The 13,509-nt window shown below is 44.3% G+C and overlaps 1 protein-coding gene across 1 annotated transcript in view; it reads right to left on the minus strand.

Annotated features, from left to right (window-relative positions):
* Nucleotides 1–13,509, minus strand: part of PDHX (pyruvate dehydrogenase complex component X) — a 46,551-nt gene that overhangs the window by 12,150 nt on the left and 20,892 nt on the right. Inside the window, exons 6-7 of the mRNA XM_083361420.1 lie at nucleotides 3,840–4,023; nucleotides 3,276–3,423 (exon numbers count right to left, since the gene is read on the minus strand). Coding sequence (XP_083217546.1) covers nucleotides 3,276–3,423; nucleotides 3,840–4,023 — 332 coding nt within the window. The remainder of the gene's footprint in view (nucleotides 1–3,275; nucleotides 3,424–3,839; nucleotides 4,024–13,509) is intronic.

Genomic DNA, 13,509 nt, shown 5'->3' on the forward strand with positions numbered 1-13,509 from the left:
ATATGATCTACCACCCAGTCAAGCACATGATCCAAACTATATACAACAAACAGATAAGGCACGCCAACCAAAATGGAACTGACACCCAATTAATGACAATAAAGATTATCTTATCTTATTTTACCTTATCTTATATCAACACTAGCTTTTTTAATTTGAAAGTTTCATATATTAATACTTGATAAATAGTTGGTATGCTTAGTTTGTTCAGATTTTTTTTCCTGTTTTGTCTTTTGCTTGTTACTGTTTGAAAAACTGAAAAGAGAAACTATAAATGAATTGAAGAATTATATTCTACCACATGCTGATAATATGTTATGCTTTATAAACAAGTATAGAAAGTGGCTTTAACTTCTCACACTTTCAAGCTTATCACTAGGCAGTTATCCCAGCTTTGGTCACTAAATGGAATCAAGAACTTAAGTATTCACCTATTCTTTGAGCTTAGCAAAAGAATTATTTGGCCATGGTGAAATCCTAAGAAACAGCCTAGCCTTAATAATCACTCAAATATGATATTATGGGATTTTCCCAGTTTTGAAAATGCAGGCAAATCTATCTTTTGGTTAAACTGGACCTTTCATAGTACTATTATTTTAGATTATTAGATTAGTGGGCCTTTAAACAACTTCTGCAGAATGAAAAAAATAAATCAATTTTCCTTTAGAGTGCTTCTTGGCATAATATTCAGCTCAAGCCTTTGTTATGCAGTCTATGTGGTCCAGTTGTTATTGCTACTTCCATAATGGATGGAAGTTATGGAAGAATCAATCAATCTTTTAATAGGAAATTGATGAATGAATTATTTGATTTGATTTCAGTCCCACCTGACTCCAAACTGACCCTGCGCAATTTACTAGTTACCAATGCAACCTATAAAGAGGAGGCTGGCAGTACAACAAAGAAATTTTTATTAAAAAGCACTTTTGTGAGTCACAGTTCATTTCATAAAATGAGGTGAATTTCCTTTCCACTGAAACAAGTGTTAGGTTGCTTTAAATAATATGATATTCAATTCACTGTGATCTTAAATAAGGTCATTACAACAATAAAAATATTCTTCAAACCTCAGAGAATAATAAATAACATAGCAACTGCCTTGCTAAGATGAAACTCATGAGTTGGAATATTAACTAGTAGTGTTTGGACTATCCCATGACTGTCATATTTTGAATTTAAACCAATTCAGTTGTGAATATAACTTTGGACGACATCTGTGCATTGAAGAGGCATATATTCTTCTTGGCTTTTCCCCAGCGCTTGAAAAGTATCAAAGTTTGAAGATGTACAGTAAATATTTGGGCCATAGGGGCTGGATAAAAGAATTATACAATGCTATAATATTAACATTTGAAATGTTTACATAAATTGTTGGTTGTCTGCCTTTGAAAGAGGCAAGGAAATTTTTGAGCAATATAGCAAACATTCTGAATGTTCTCTTTCTAACTTAATCACTTAGCCTTCTATTTTTCTTTTGCCTTATTATATTACATTGTTAATACTGTTTTTATTCTGCTTTTGTTGTTAATTAATCCAATATAAGAAAGCAGGTTTAAATAAACATTTTTTTAAAAAATATCACATCATCATGGTAAAATACTTTTGAAACTAAGGGAAAATTTTATTTTAGAACACAATACCATATCACTAATGCAAAGAAAAATATATTTTAAAAAATAAATATACATGGCAATATTTGTAGTATATCTTAATGATTATCATCTTTTTTATGCAGGCCTATCACACTTAGGCAAAGAATACTGACATGGAAGCAGAGCTAACTGTTGTGAAAACAGTGGATAGTCTGCGGTTTCTCTTGTACTAAATTTAAATCAATAATATTTTGAAACCAGTTAAAATTCCTTCAAATCAATTATTCAACCTAGAACAGGGGTCCCCAACCCCTGGTCCATGGACCAGTACTGGTCCGTGGCATGCCAGCAACCGGTCCACATAAACAAGCAAAGCCCCATCCGTGGGATGCAGGCAGCACACAAAACCACACACTCTCCAATCTGTGGAAAAACCTTTTTCCATGGAACCAGTCCCTGGTGTCCAAAAGGTTGGGGACCTCTGACCTAGAACAGTGACTTTTCATTATGCATGAACCTTTCCATACAAATTTAAGAAAAAAGCTAAATTCTAGAAAAATATAGCCAACAATTAATACTGAATCTTTCTCTTTCTTTCTTTCTTTCTTTCTTTCTTTCTTTCTTTCTTTCTTTCTTTCTTTCTTTCTTCTTTCTTTCTTTCTTTTCTTCCCTCCTTCCCTTTCTAATTGCTGTAATGAGTACAGCTTACCAGAATTAAGAAAAAATATGGCACACATATTCAAACTCTACAAAGCAATAAGCAGCAACAGCCTTGGTGGAGGCTAATGCCTCCTTAAGTAACACCAGCTGCCTGCAATTAGTGCAGGTTCGCATCCCACCAGGCACAAGGTTGACTCAGCCTTCCATCCTTCCGAGGTAGGTAAAATGAGGACCCAGATTGTTGGGGGCAATTAAGCTGACTTTGTAATAATGCCGCTTGGGCCCCCCCGAAAGCCCTAATAAGCAGGCATATACATAGAATGAAGGCTATTGCTAAGCACATTGATTTGTGCTTAGATTGTAAGCCGCCCTGAGTCTTCGGAGAAGGGTGGGATATAAATGGGATTAAAAAAAAATAAAAAAAAATTAAAAGCTGGAATTCTGTCTTCCCCACCTCCACTATCACTTGCAGTGTTACTGAGTAAAAAGTATTCAAAAAACAAACATAAAACTCACCAGGGCTGGCTGAAGTGAAAAACATCATCATTTAAATAATCGTACCTGTTTAGAATACTAATGAAAGAATTTGCCCTCTGCACCTCCTAAGGCTGCTAATTAAGTGGTAACCTTGAAATGCTTCATTCAAAATATAAAACCGTTCAAGTGAATAGGTTTATAGTTGGAATTTTCAGATTCTTTTTGTGGGTAGGTGTACAACTGCTTAACTCTGAAGCAAAAATAATAATAATAAAATAAATAGAAATCCTCTGCATGTGACAACACCACCAGGACAGTTGTCATCAAACCCAATTAGCAAATATCCATGCTAAATGTTGAAATTGCAAGAGATGTCACCCATGCAAACAAAAACACTCATCTACATATAAGATCAAAGGCTGAATTTTGACAGGCATTTTGTTTCTTTTCAGAAAAGCTCAAGAAGCCCATACGGTAAATGCAGCATAGCTGAGTAGACAGATCAGAATTTAATAGATGGTTTGAAAAAATAGGAAAGAGCTTTACCTTTTGCCAGCTCTTGCCTTAGATTTAGTATAGCGCCAAGGTCACAATCAGCCGATGCATATGCATGAGGTACAGTGGTCTTTGATTCTGTTAGTTTCTTAGCAATAACTCTTCTTGTGTCGCTAGCAGGGATTTCAGTGAATGGGCTCTTGCAATAAAAACACATTTTACATATTGAATTAAAGGAAGAAAGATGATTTCAATGAAATAGGATCATGACAATAAAAGACATCCTTTAAACCATAACATTTAAGTGGTGGAAAAACTGGGTTTTAATATATAATGTTTTCTAAATAACTATGTTGCCAATTATAGCTTTCTTAAATCAAAATGAATATTCTAATCTACATGGGCATATAAACTGCAAGGCATGTATAAATATTCATTACAATTCCCACTGAAGTCCACCCAGAATCGTAACAGATTGGTGTGTTCTTAAGTTGCATAAGTAAATAAAACTCTAAATTGAATTCTAAAACCCTACTGGTATAACTCTTATCATTTATTTTTATACAATGTGATGCAGTGATCTTAGCCTATCTATAAATCTGAGAAAGTGAATACCATGGGAGCCAGCCGACCAGGAACAGAGACAGGGGCAACTGGAGGACATGAAGCACTAATAGGCACGCTTGCTGATGGTGCAGATAAAGGCATTCCAGCTTGGTGTAGGGGAAGTGAAGAAACCACGGATTTTGCTTCTACAGGCTTTTGCTTCAGCTTCTGTTCTATAAGCTTGAGGGCATCCCTGTCAATTCAAAGGCACACGCGGAAAAGGTTTAAGACCCATTTCAATTCTAATGAAGTACAATTAAATCTATAAAACAATCGCTGCAAAGCACAAAGGCTCACGGCGTTATGGTCCATGGGGTCGTGAAGTCGGACACAACTTAGCGACTGAACAACAATAATAACAAAGCACAACAATCAAAGAAATTAGAATAACACAATAAAAGATGACAACAATAAAAGAGGGCAAGAACAACAGACTGGAGGGAACAAAACAAGGGTCTTATTCTCCCTCACTAAGGTGAAGATCGGGGATCTTCGGAGCTCTTCTAAAACAGCAGCAGAGTGTGGGCCATCTCAAAAGGATCTTTGTACCCGTTTGTTTCAGAGAGAGCAGGCACTACCAGAAAAGGCATTCTTCAGGGGTGCCAGACAAATTGTATTAATAACCAATTGTAATAATTGAGCAAACCTGGATTGCGCCAATTCTTGCATATCAAATTAGCTAGGCAGATACTATGGAAGACAGGCAGTCCCAGAAGCAACCATCTGGAACCAGGCCGTGGAAGCAGCGGGTGAGCACGTGTATCCCCACTTGCACCGAGCAGTGAGTGAGCACATGCACGCGCGCTTCATTTGCACGAGCAATGGGTGCGTGTGCCTGCTGATGGTGCAAATGGAGCTGCATGCCCTTGTTGGAATCATCCCGTTCCCCTCCTGTTAGTTTGCAAAGCCAGAACTCTACACTGGGGTATAATGAGGGTAGAATTTTTATTTATTAGCATGATATGAAAATCCCATTCTAGTTTCTAGAACTGGATATTCAATAATTTGACTGATGCATTTGGAAGTCTGTACTGCTACAAAGTAAGGCAGGAATGCAGGCATGCTGGTAGGAAGTCTATCATTTCTCTATCTACTTCTGCCACAAAAATGTGTGGGATGGAGTTGGTGAAATTCCAAAAACTACTAAAAAAGAGGGAGCTATTGTATGCTTCCAAATTCTGACTTTGGTAATGGACACAGGTCAAGCTCTTAACTTTTGAGGAAGTGAATCAATTTCCTCCTAAGTATTTGGTTTGAGCGCAACAACTGCCATAAATTATTTGGGGAAAAGTAGTACTGACAGTATTGTAATCTCCTTCTGCCACTCAGCTAATCATGAGGAGGAAAAAGAAGAGATCAAAGTAAGTTGAGAGGAAGCAACTAAATTTCATTTTTAATGTGTGCCATTGTGCCCACAGGAAAAAATGACAATCAAAGTTATCTATAACCAATCTATCTAATACTCTGGCATAATAGTCAATTCCTCTACAAACACTTCAAATGTGGAACCCACTGAGCAAAATCTCAGTTTACAACCACATTTCTCATAAGAAAGAAGGAAAGAAAAGAGATGAGGAATATTTTTTTCCCAGTCACTTTAATTTTTGTTTCACTTTGGAGATTATCATAATTTATTCTTCTGCATTCGCTGTCTTGCATTTTCAACACAGCTATATATATAAAAAGAAAGCTGCTCTATGCAGAAATGGGGTTTTCTTTGTTAAGAGTTCATTCATTCACATCATCTAGTCTGCCAAGATATGTGTCCTCCTTTCTTTTCCCTCTCTTTGATCTAATGGATTGCATCTTTTCATACCATTACGCCAATTTATTTAAGCACGTTGGAAACAATAAAAGCAATTGCTTTCCAATGTTGAAAATGCTTTGGAGATGCTTTGCTGATTTCTTCAAAAATCAGGTTCTCCCATCCTCTCTTACAGTGAAGTGCCTTATCTGCTACCGTATGCTTTAAGCAAACATCAGAATCTGCCTAACAATGACTAATGCTAGTTAAGTATTCAGCCATGGCACTTTCGCTATAGCAGGAGGGGAAAAAAAATCTCCCCCCACCCCATTCCTGACTTTGGATTCTGTTTTCTTAAATGTGCTAATAATAATTAAGAAATTACATTGTTTTCATAGATAACCCTTATTTTGAACTTGTTACTACTAATGAATATGCAGAAGACATTCATCCACAGATGTGGTGATGACTGCTAGCTTTGATGGCTTAATGGCATCTACAGTTTCATGGACAATATGCCTTTTAGCAGCCATTGGAAAAGCCAATTAAATGGGACATCAATGGTCAGTGATCATATCTCAATGGTACATCCTCAAGGCAAAGAGGCATAAAGTACAGCTGGAAGCCCTTCTCAAGATGGATCTTGAGTCTGATCTAATGGTGTTTTATTTATTTGACAGAATTTTATCTTGCCTTTCCTCTAGGACAGGGGTCTTCAAACTTGGCCTTTTGATGACTTGTGGACTTCAACTCCCAGAATTCCTCAGCCAGGCATGCTGGCTGAGGAATACTGAGAGCTGAAGTCCACAAGTCATAAAAGGGCCAGGTTTGAAGACCCCTTCTCTAGGAACTCAACTCTGTATATCCACCAAGCCCTCCTATTTGTTTCTCAGCCTGAATTTGGCTGAAAAAAAGTGCTGTGAAGTCATCCTTTTAAGATTCCACTGCTGAGTGTAGACTTGAACTGTCTCAGTCCAGCAACCCTAAACACACCTGTCGCACTGACTCCAAAACAGTGATAAATAACTCCACTATTTTGTCATGTCTACCCTATTTGTTTAATTATGTTCTTCTAACTACATGCACTATTTTGAAATATGTTTTTAAAAAATGGTAAATAAAGCTTTTTTAATTACACTACACTTAGACATCACTGGTAATGCAAGCATGTGTGCCTGATATATTTGTTTTAAACAAATAAATATATATATATATATATATATATATATATATATATATATATATATATATATATATATATATATATATATATATATATATATATATATAAACTCAAAGTGATTATAAGAACAGCCATATTATGGAACAATTGCTATTTTAATTGCTTATTTAATAAAGCAAGTTACATTTTATGGAAAACAATTTTCTTAACTGAAAAAGCAATTACTACCGTATATACTTGAGTATAAGCCGAATTTTTCAGCCCACTTTTTGGGCTGAAAAATTCCACTTCGGCTTATACTCCAGTCAACAAAAAAAACTTACCGAGGACTTGTGCGCGGCCGAGGCTTTGGTGCTTCCGGGATCGCCCGCACCTCTCCCAAGCCACCGCCGTCCGAGACCTGCCGAAGTTTGGGGAGGTTTGGGGAGGTGCGCGCGCACCTCCCCAAACTCCGCGCCTTGCCTGCCTGCTTCTTTCCGCAGCGGAAAGAAGCAGGCAGGCAGGGCGCGGAGGAACGGAGACTTGCCGACGTTTGGGGAGGTTTGGGCGTCTCCCCAAACCTCGGCAGGTCTCCGTTCCTCCGCGCAGACCTGCCGACGTTTGGGGAGGTTTGGGCGCCTCCCCAAACCTCCCCAAACCTCGGCAGGTCTCCGTTCCTCCTGCCGACCTTTGGGGAGGTTTGGGCGCCTCCCCAAACCTCCCCAAACCTCGGCAGGTCTCCGTTCCTCCTGCCGACCTTTGGGGAGGTTTGGGCGCCTCCCCAAACCTCCCCAAACCTCGGCAGGTCTCCGTTCCTCCTGCCGACCTTTGGGGAGGTTTGGGCGCCTCCCCAAACCTCGGCAGGTCTCCGGTCCTCCGCGCAGACCTGCCGACGTTTGGGAAGGTTTGGGCGCCTCCCCAAACCTCCCCAGGTCTCCGTTCCTGTTTGGGGAGGTTTGGGCGCCTCCCCAAACCTCCCCAAACCTCGGCAGGTCTCCGTTCCTGTTTGGGGAGGTTTGGGCGCCTCCCCAAACCTCCCCAAACCTCGGCAGGTCTCCGTTCCTCCGCGCAGACCTGCCGACCTTTGGGGAGGTTTGGGCGCCTCCCCAAACGTCCCCAAACCTCGGCAGGTCTCCGTTCCTGTTTGGGGAGGTTTGGGCGCCTCCCCAAACCTCGGCAGGTCTCCGTTCCTCCGCGCAGACCTGCCGACGTTTGGGGAGGTTTGGGCGCCTCCCCAAACGTCCCCAAACCTCGGCAGGTCTCCGTTCCTCCGCGCAGACCTGCCGACCTTTGGGGAGGTTTGGGCGCCTCCCCAAACGTCCCCAAACCTCGGCAGGTCTCCGTTCCTGTTTGGGGAGGTTTGGGCGCCTCCCCAAACGTCCCCAAACCTCGGCAGGTCTCCGTTCCTCCGCGCAGACCTGCCGACCTTTGGGGAGGTTTGGGCGCCTCCCCAAACGTCCCCAAACCTCGGCAGGTCTCCGTTCCTGTTTGGGGAGCTTTGGGCGCCTCCCCAAACCTCCCCAAACCTCGGCAGGTCTCCGTTCCTCCGCGCAGACCTGCCGACCTTTGGGGAGGTTTGGGCGCCTCCCCAAACGTCCCCAAACCTCGGCAGGTCTCCGTTCCTGTTTGGGGAGGTTTGGGCGCCTCCCCAAACCTCCCCAAACCTCGGCAGGTCTCCGTTCCTCCGTGCAGACCTGCCGACCTTTGGGGAGGTTTGGGCGCCTCCCCAAACGTCCCCAAACCTCGGCAGGTCTCCGTTCCTGTTTGGGGAGGTTTGGGCGCCTCCCCAAACCTCCCCAAACCTCGGCAGGTCTCCGTTCCTCCGCGCAGACCTGCCGAGGTTTGGGGATGTTTGGGCGCCTCCCCAAACCTCCCCAAACCTCGGCAGGTCTCCGTTCCTGTTTGGGGAGGTTTGGGCGCCTCCCCAAACCTCCCCAAACCTCGGCAGGTCTCCGTTCTTCCTGCCGACCTTTGGGGAGGTTTGGGCGCCTCCCCAAACCTCCCCAAACCTCGGCAGGTCTCCGTTCCTCCGCGCAGACCTGCCGACCTTTGGGGAGGTTTGGGCGCCTCCCCAAACCTCCCCAAACCTCGGCAGGTCTCCGTTCTTCCTGCCGACCTTTGGGGAGGTTTGGGCGCCTCCCCAAACCTCCCCAAACCTCGGCAGGTCTGCGCGGAGGAACGGAGACCTGCCGAGGTTTGGGGAGGTTTGGGGAGGCGCCCAAACCTCCCCAAACAGGAACGGAGACCTGCCGAGGTTTGGGGACGTTTGGGGAGGCGCCCAAACCTCCCCAAAGGTCGGCAGGTCTGCGCGGAGGAACGGAGACCTGCCGAGGTTTGGGGACGTTTGGGGAGGCGCCCAAACCTCCCCAAACAGGAACGGAGACCTGCCGAGGTTTGGGGACGTTTGGGGAGGCGCCCAAACCTCCCCAAAGGTCGGCAGGTCTGCGCGGAGGAACGGAGACCTGCCGAGGTTTGGGGACGTTTGGGGAGGCGCCCAAACCTCCCCAAACAGGAACGGAGACCTGCCGAGGTTTGGGGACGTTTGGGGAGGCGCCCAAACCTCCCCAAAGGTCGGCAGGTCTGCGCGGAGGAACGGAGACCTGCCGAGGCTTGGGGACGTTTGGGGAGGCGCCCAAACCTCCCCAAACAGGAACGGAGACCTGCCGAGGTTTGGGGAGGTTTGGGGAGGCGCCCAAACCTCCCCAAACAGGAACGGAGACCTGCCGAGGTTTGGGGACGTTTGGGGAGGCGCCCAAACCTCCCCAAAGGTCGGCAGGTCTGCGCGGAGGAACGGAGACCTGCCGAGGTTTGGGGACGTTTGGGGAGGCGCCCAAACCTCCCCAAACAGGAACGGAGACCTGCCGAGGTTTGGGGACGTTTGGGGAGGCGCCCAAACCTCCCCAAAGGTCGGCAGGTCTGCGCGGAGGAACGGAGACCTGCCGAGGTTTGGGGACGTTTGGGGAGGCGCCCAAACCTCCCCAAACAGGAACGGAGACCTGCCGAGGTTTGGGGACGTTTGGGGAGGCGCCCAAACCTCCCCAAAGGTCGGCAGGTCTGCGCGGAGGAACGGAGACCTGCCGAGGCTTGGGGAGGTTTGGGGAGGCGCCCAAACTTCCCCAAACAGGAACGGAGACCTGCCGAGGTTTGGGGACGTTTGGGGAGGCGCCCAAACCTCCCCAAACAGGAACGGAGACCTGCCGAGGTTTGGGGACGTTTGGGGAGGCGCCCAAACCTCCCCAAAGGTCGGCAGGTCTGCGCGGAGGAACGGAGACCTGCCGAGGTTTGGGGACGTTTGGGGAGGCGCCCAAACCTCCCCAAACTGGAACGGAGACCTGCCGAGGTTTGGGGACGTTTGGGGAGGCGCCCAAACCTCCCCAAAGGTCGGCAGGTCTGCGCGGAGGAACGGAGACCTGCCGAGGCTTGGGGACGTTTGGGGAGGCGCCCAAACCTCCCCAAACAGGAACGGAGACCTGCCGAGGTTTGGGGACGTTTGGGGAGGCGCCCAAACCTCCCCAAACAGGAACGGAGACCTGCCGAGGTTTGGGGACGTTTGGGGAGGCGCCCAAACCTCCCCAAAGGTCGGCAGGTCTGCGCGGAGGAACGGAGACCTGCCGAGGTTTGGGGACGTTTGGGGAGGCGCCCAAACCTCCCCAAACAGGAACGGAGACCTGCCGAGGTTTGGGGACGTTTGGGGAGGCGCCCAAACCTCCCCAAAGGTCGGCAGGTCTGCGCGGAGGAACGGAGACCTGCCGAGGTTTGGGGACGTTTGGGGAGGCGCCCAAACCTCCCCAAACAGGAACGGAGACCTGCCGAGGTTTGGGGACGTTTGGGGAGGCGCCCAAACCTCCCCAAAGGTCGGCAGGTCTGCGCGGAGGAACGGAGACCTGCCGAGGCTTGGGGAGGTTTGGGGAGGCGCCCAAACCTCCCCAAACAGGAACGGAGACCTGCCGAGGTTTGGGGAGGTTTGGGGAGGCGCCCAAACCTCCCCAAACAGGAACGGAGACCTGCCGAGGTTTGGGGACGTTTGGGGAGGCGCCCAAACCTCCCCAAAGGTCGGCAGGTCTGCGCGGAGGAACGGAGACCTGCCGAGGTTTGGGGACGTTTGGGGAGGCGCCCAAACCTCCCCAAACAGGAACGGAGACCTGCCGAGGTTTGGGGACGTTTGGGGAGGCGCCCAAACCTCCCCAAAGGTCGGCAGGTCTGCGCGGAGGAACGGAGACCTGCCGAGGTTTGGGGAGGTTTGGGGAGGCGCCCAAACCTCCCCAAAGGTCGGCAGGAGGAACGGAGACCTGCCGACGAGCCGCGGCTACACAGGGTATTCCTGTGTATTCAGGCTTGCAAAATGGCGGATCGAGCCTCTGCTGGCGGCAGAGGCTTGCAGAACGGCGGATCGGCTTATACTCGAGTCAATAACTTTTTCCAGTTTTTGGGGGTGAAATTGGGGGTCTCGGCTTATACTCGAGTCGGCTTATACTCAAGTATATACGGTATTATGTGCAGAGATAATCAGAAATAATGAGCAATTTTAAGTATCTTTTAGAAAGTTTATCCCATCAACTTCTTTTGTTATTTGTTTTAATTTATACAAGATTTGAAAGTTGACATTTTCATCCAAATTTTTAATCTGCAAAACACTATTATTTTTTCATGCTACTGCAGAATAATTAGTATATTCAAAAAAGATGAAAACTTAGTAACTACAATTAGTTTTAAAAAGTAATTTATTACTTATAGAAATCTTTAAATTACCAAATATCACACGTCTTCTTGTAAAACCCAGTCCCCCATAAAATGCAATTTCTTCATTTATGACTTTTGTAGATTATATACAGCTGCTTTTTATGAACAACTTCACCAAAACCTATATATATATATATAGGTCAGGAAGCTCCAATCTGGACAGAAAAAAAAAGTCTGGCTCCAGATCAGTAAAGAGGAAGCTAAGGCTGTATGTTATTTTCTTATTTATTCAAACTATTTGCAGAATGCATATTTAGGCTGGCTAATTGGAGGGAGAGAAGTGTGGTTTTAAATTGGAGGAAGAAGCATTAACTTGTGCTAGTTTATGAATCTACTCTGTCAGCAGAAAATACAAATTATTTGTAAGCTTTAGTAATGAAAAGTCAAGGATCACAGGGAAAAAATGGGAAAAGATTGGATATAAAGAGAACCAAGCTAATGACAACCCTTTAATCAAAATATATTTGGAAATAGGAAATATAAATTTAATTAGTGGATAGTTTCTGCCTTGTAGGATTAACTTTCAATGGTCAGGAACCAGCAGTCAAGAAATAGACCTCAGACTGGCATTTGGTAGGACAGCACTGAAAGCCTTAGGAAAGATATTTAAATGTCAAGATACCTACAAATACCTGTATTGTGGGCAATACTTTCTTTTTTGATACTCTATGGAACTGAGAGTTATACTTTGAAGAAGAAGGCTAGAAGGAATATTCATGATTTTGAAAGATAGTTCCTCAGAATACCATGGATAGTCAAGAAACAAAAAAAAATGGATTATAGAACAAATCAATCCAGAGTTCTCACTTAAGTATAAATAACAAGCTCGAATCAAACTTTGGACACATTATATAAAGTATAATACAATTTTTTTATTATTATGATGGGAAAGGTGGAGAGAAACAGGACAACTAGCTGCAAGATAAGATAGATTCAATTACAGAGCTGAAGGGTGAACCACTGGAAGACCTGAAGGTTGGTGATAGATCATCTAGGAAAAGCTCTATGTAGTAACTAAGAGTCAACATTGATTTGCTAGCACATAGCTAATCTATCTATTATGAATGAATCTTTTTGTGATGTCTAGGACTTTAGCTACCAATTACAGTAACACAACTGGACTATTGAAATCAATGAGAGTTTTGCCAATGACATCAATTAAGTATGAATTTCACCATAAATAATCACACAATTCATTTTGCCAATTCTGAAAAATACAAAATGCAGAGTCTTCCATGCTCTCAGGGCATGCCATAGGTAAGGTTCACTATGATGAACACAATAAATGCAAACCTATTACCCAATTTTGCTTCTAAGGGGCTTTTTAAAACACTATTTTACAGGCAGAGATATCTCCCCCAAAACAAAACACTAGAATTGATAAATGTATATAATCAAATATCAAGATTTCTTGAAATATGTGCTCTGTAGGAAATATAAATACTTCTATGAAAAATTGTACGTTGTGAGATTCAGCACTATGTATCTAGCCATTCACTGTAATATGCCTTTTACTGTAATCAAGTTTTGCTAAAAATTGTGTTTTGCTGCCACCTGCAGTTCTCAGACTCAGGGTGGTGGTGGTGGTGGAAATCTACAACATCAAGTAGTCCATCGCTTATTTTAGTTAGCATTATTGGCTATAATAAACAATTGAGGGTAGATAGGGAGAATTATTTGGCATATGATACCTCCATCATCTGGTAAGATAATGAAAATATAACTTGCTCTTATTTTAACTAGAACATACACAGGTTCCAGCCACCCTTCTGCTCATAAGGTGAATGAATGTTAAAAGACATGTCTAAGGGTGAAAAGCATTAACTTTTTGTCCTTGTACAAAACCGGTGTTACATGTCCATGGCCACCAGGGAAAATTAATTACTGTATTTCAGTGACCAAGAGGTTTCCCATTTGCCATGAACTAATTATATACTATAAATTACATTTACATTTTTACAATTAGTAAGATTCCTGATAATTAGTTACTGTTACATGTGAGGTCCCCTTCATGGATTACTGCCTTGTCGTGG

This window comes from Vipera ursinii (assembly GCF_947247035.1).
Source record: "Vipera ursinii genome assembly, chromosome: 1".
Lineage (NCBI taxonomy): Eukaryota > Metazoa > Chordata > Lepidosauria > Squamata > Viperidae > Vipera > Vipera ursinii.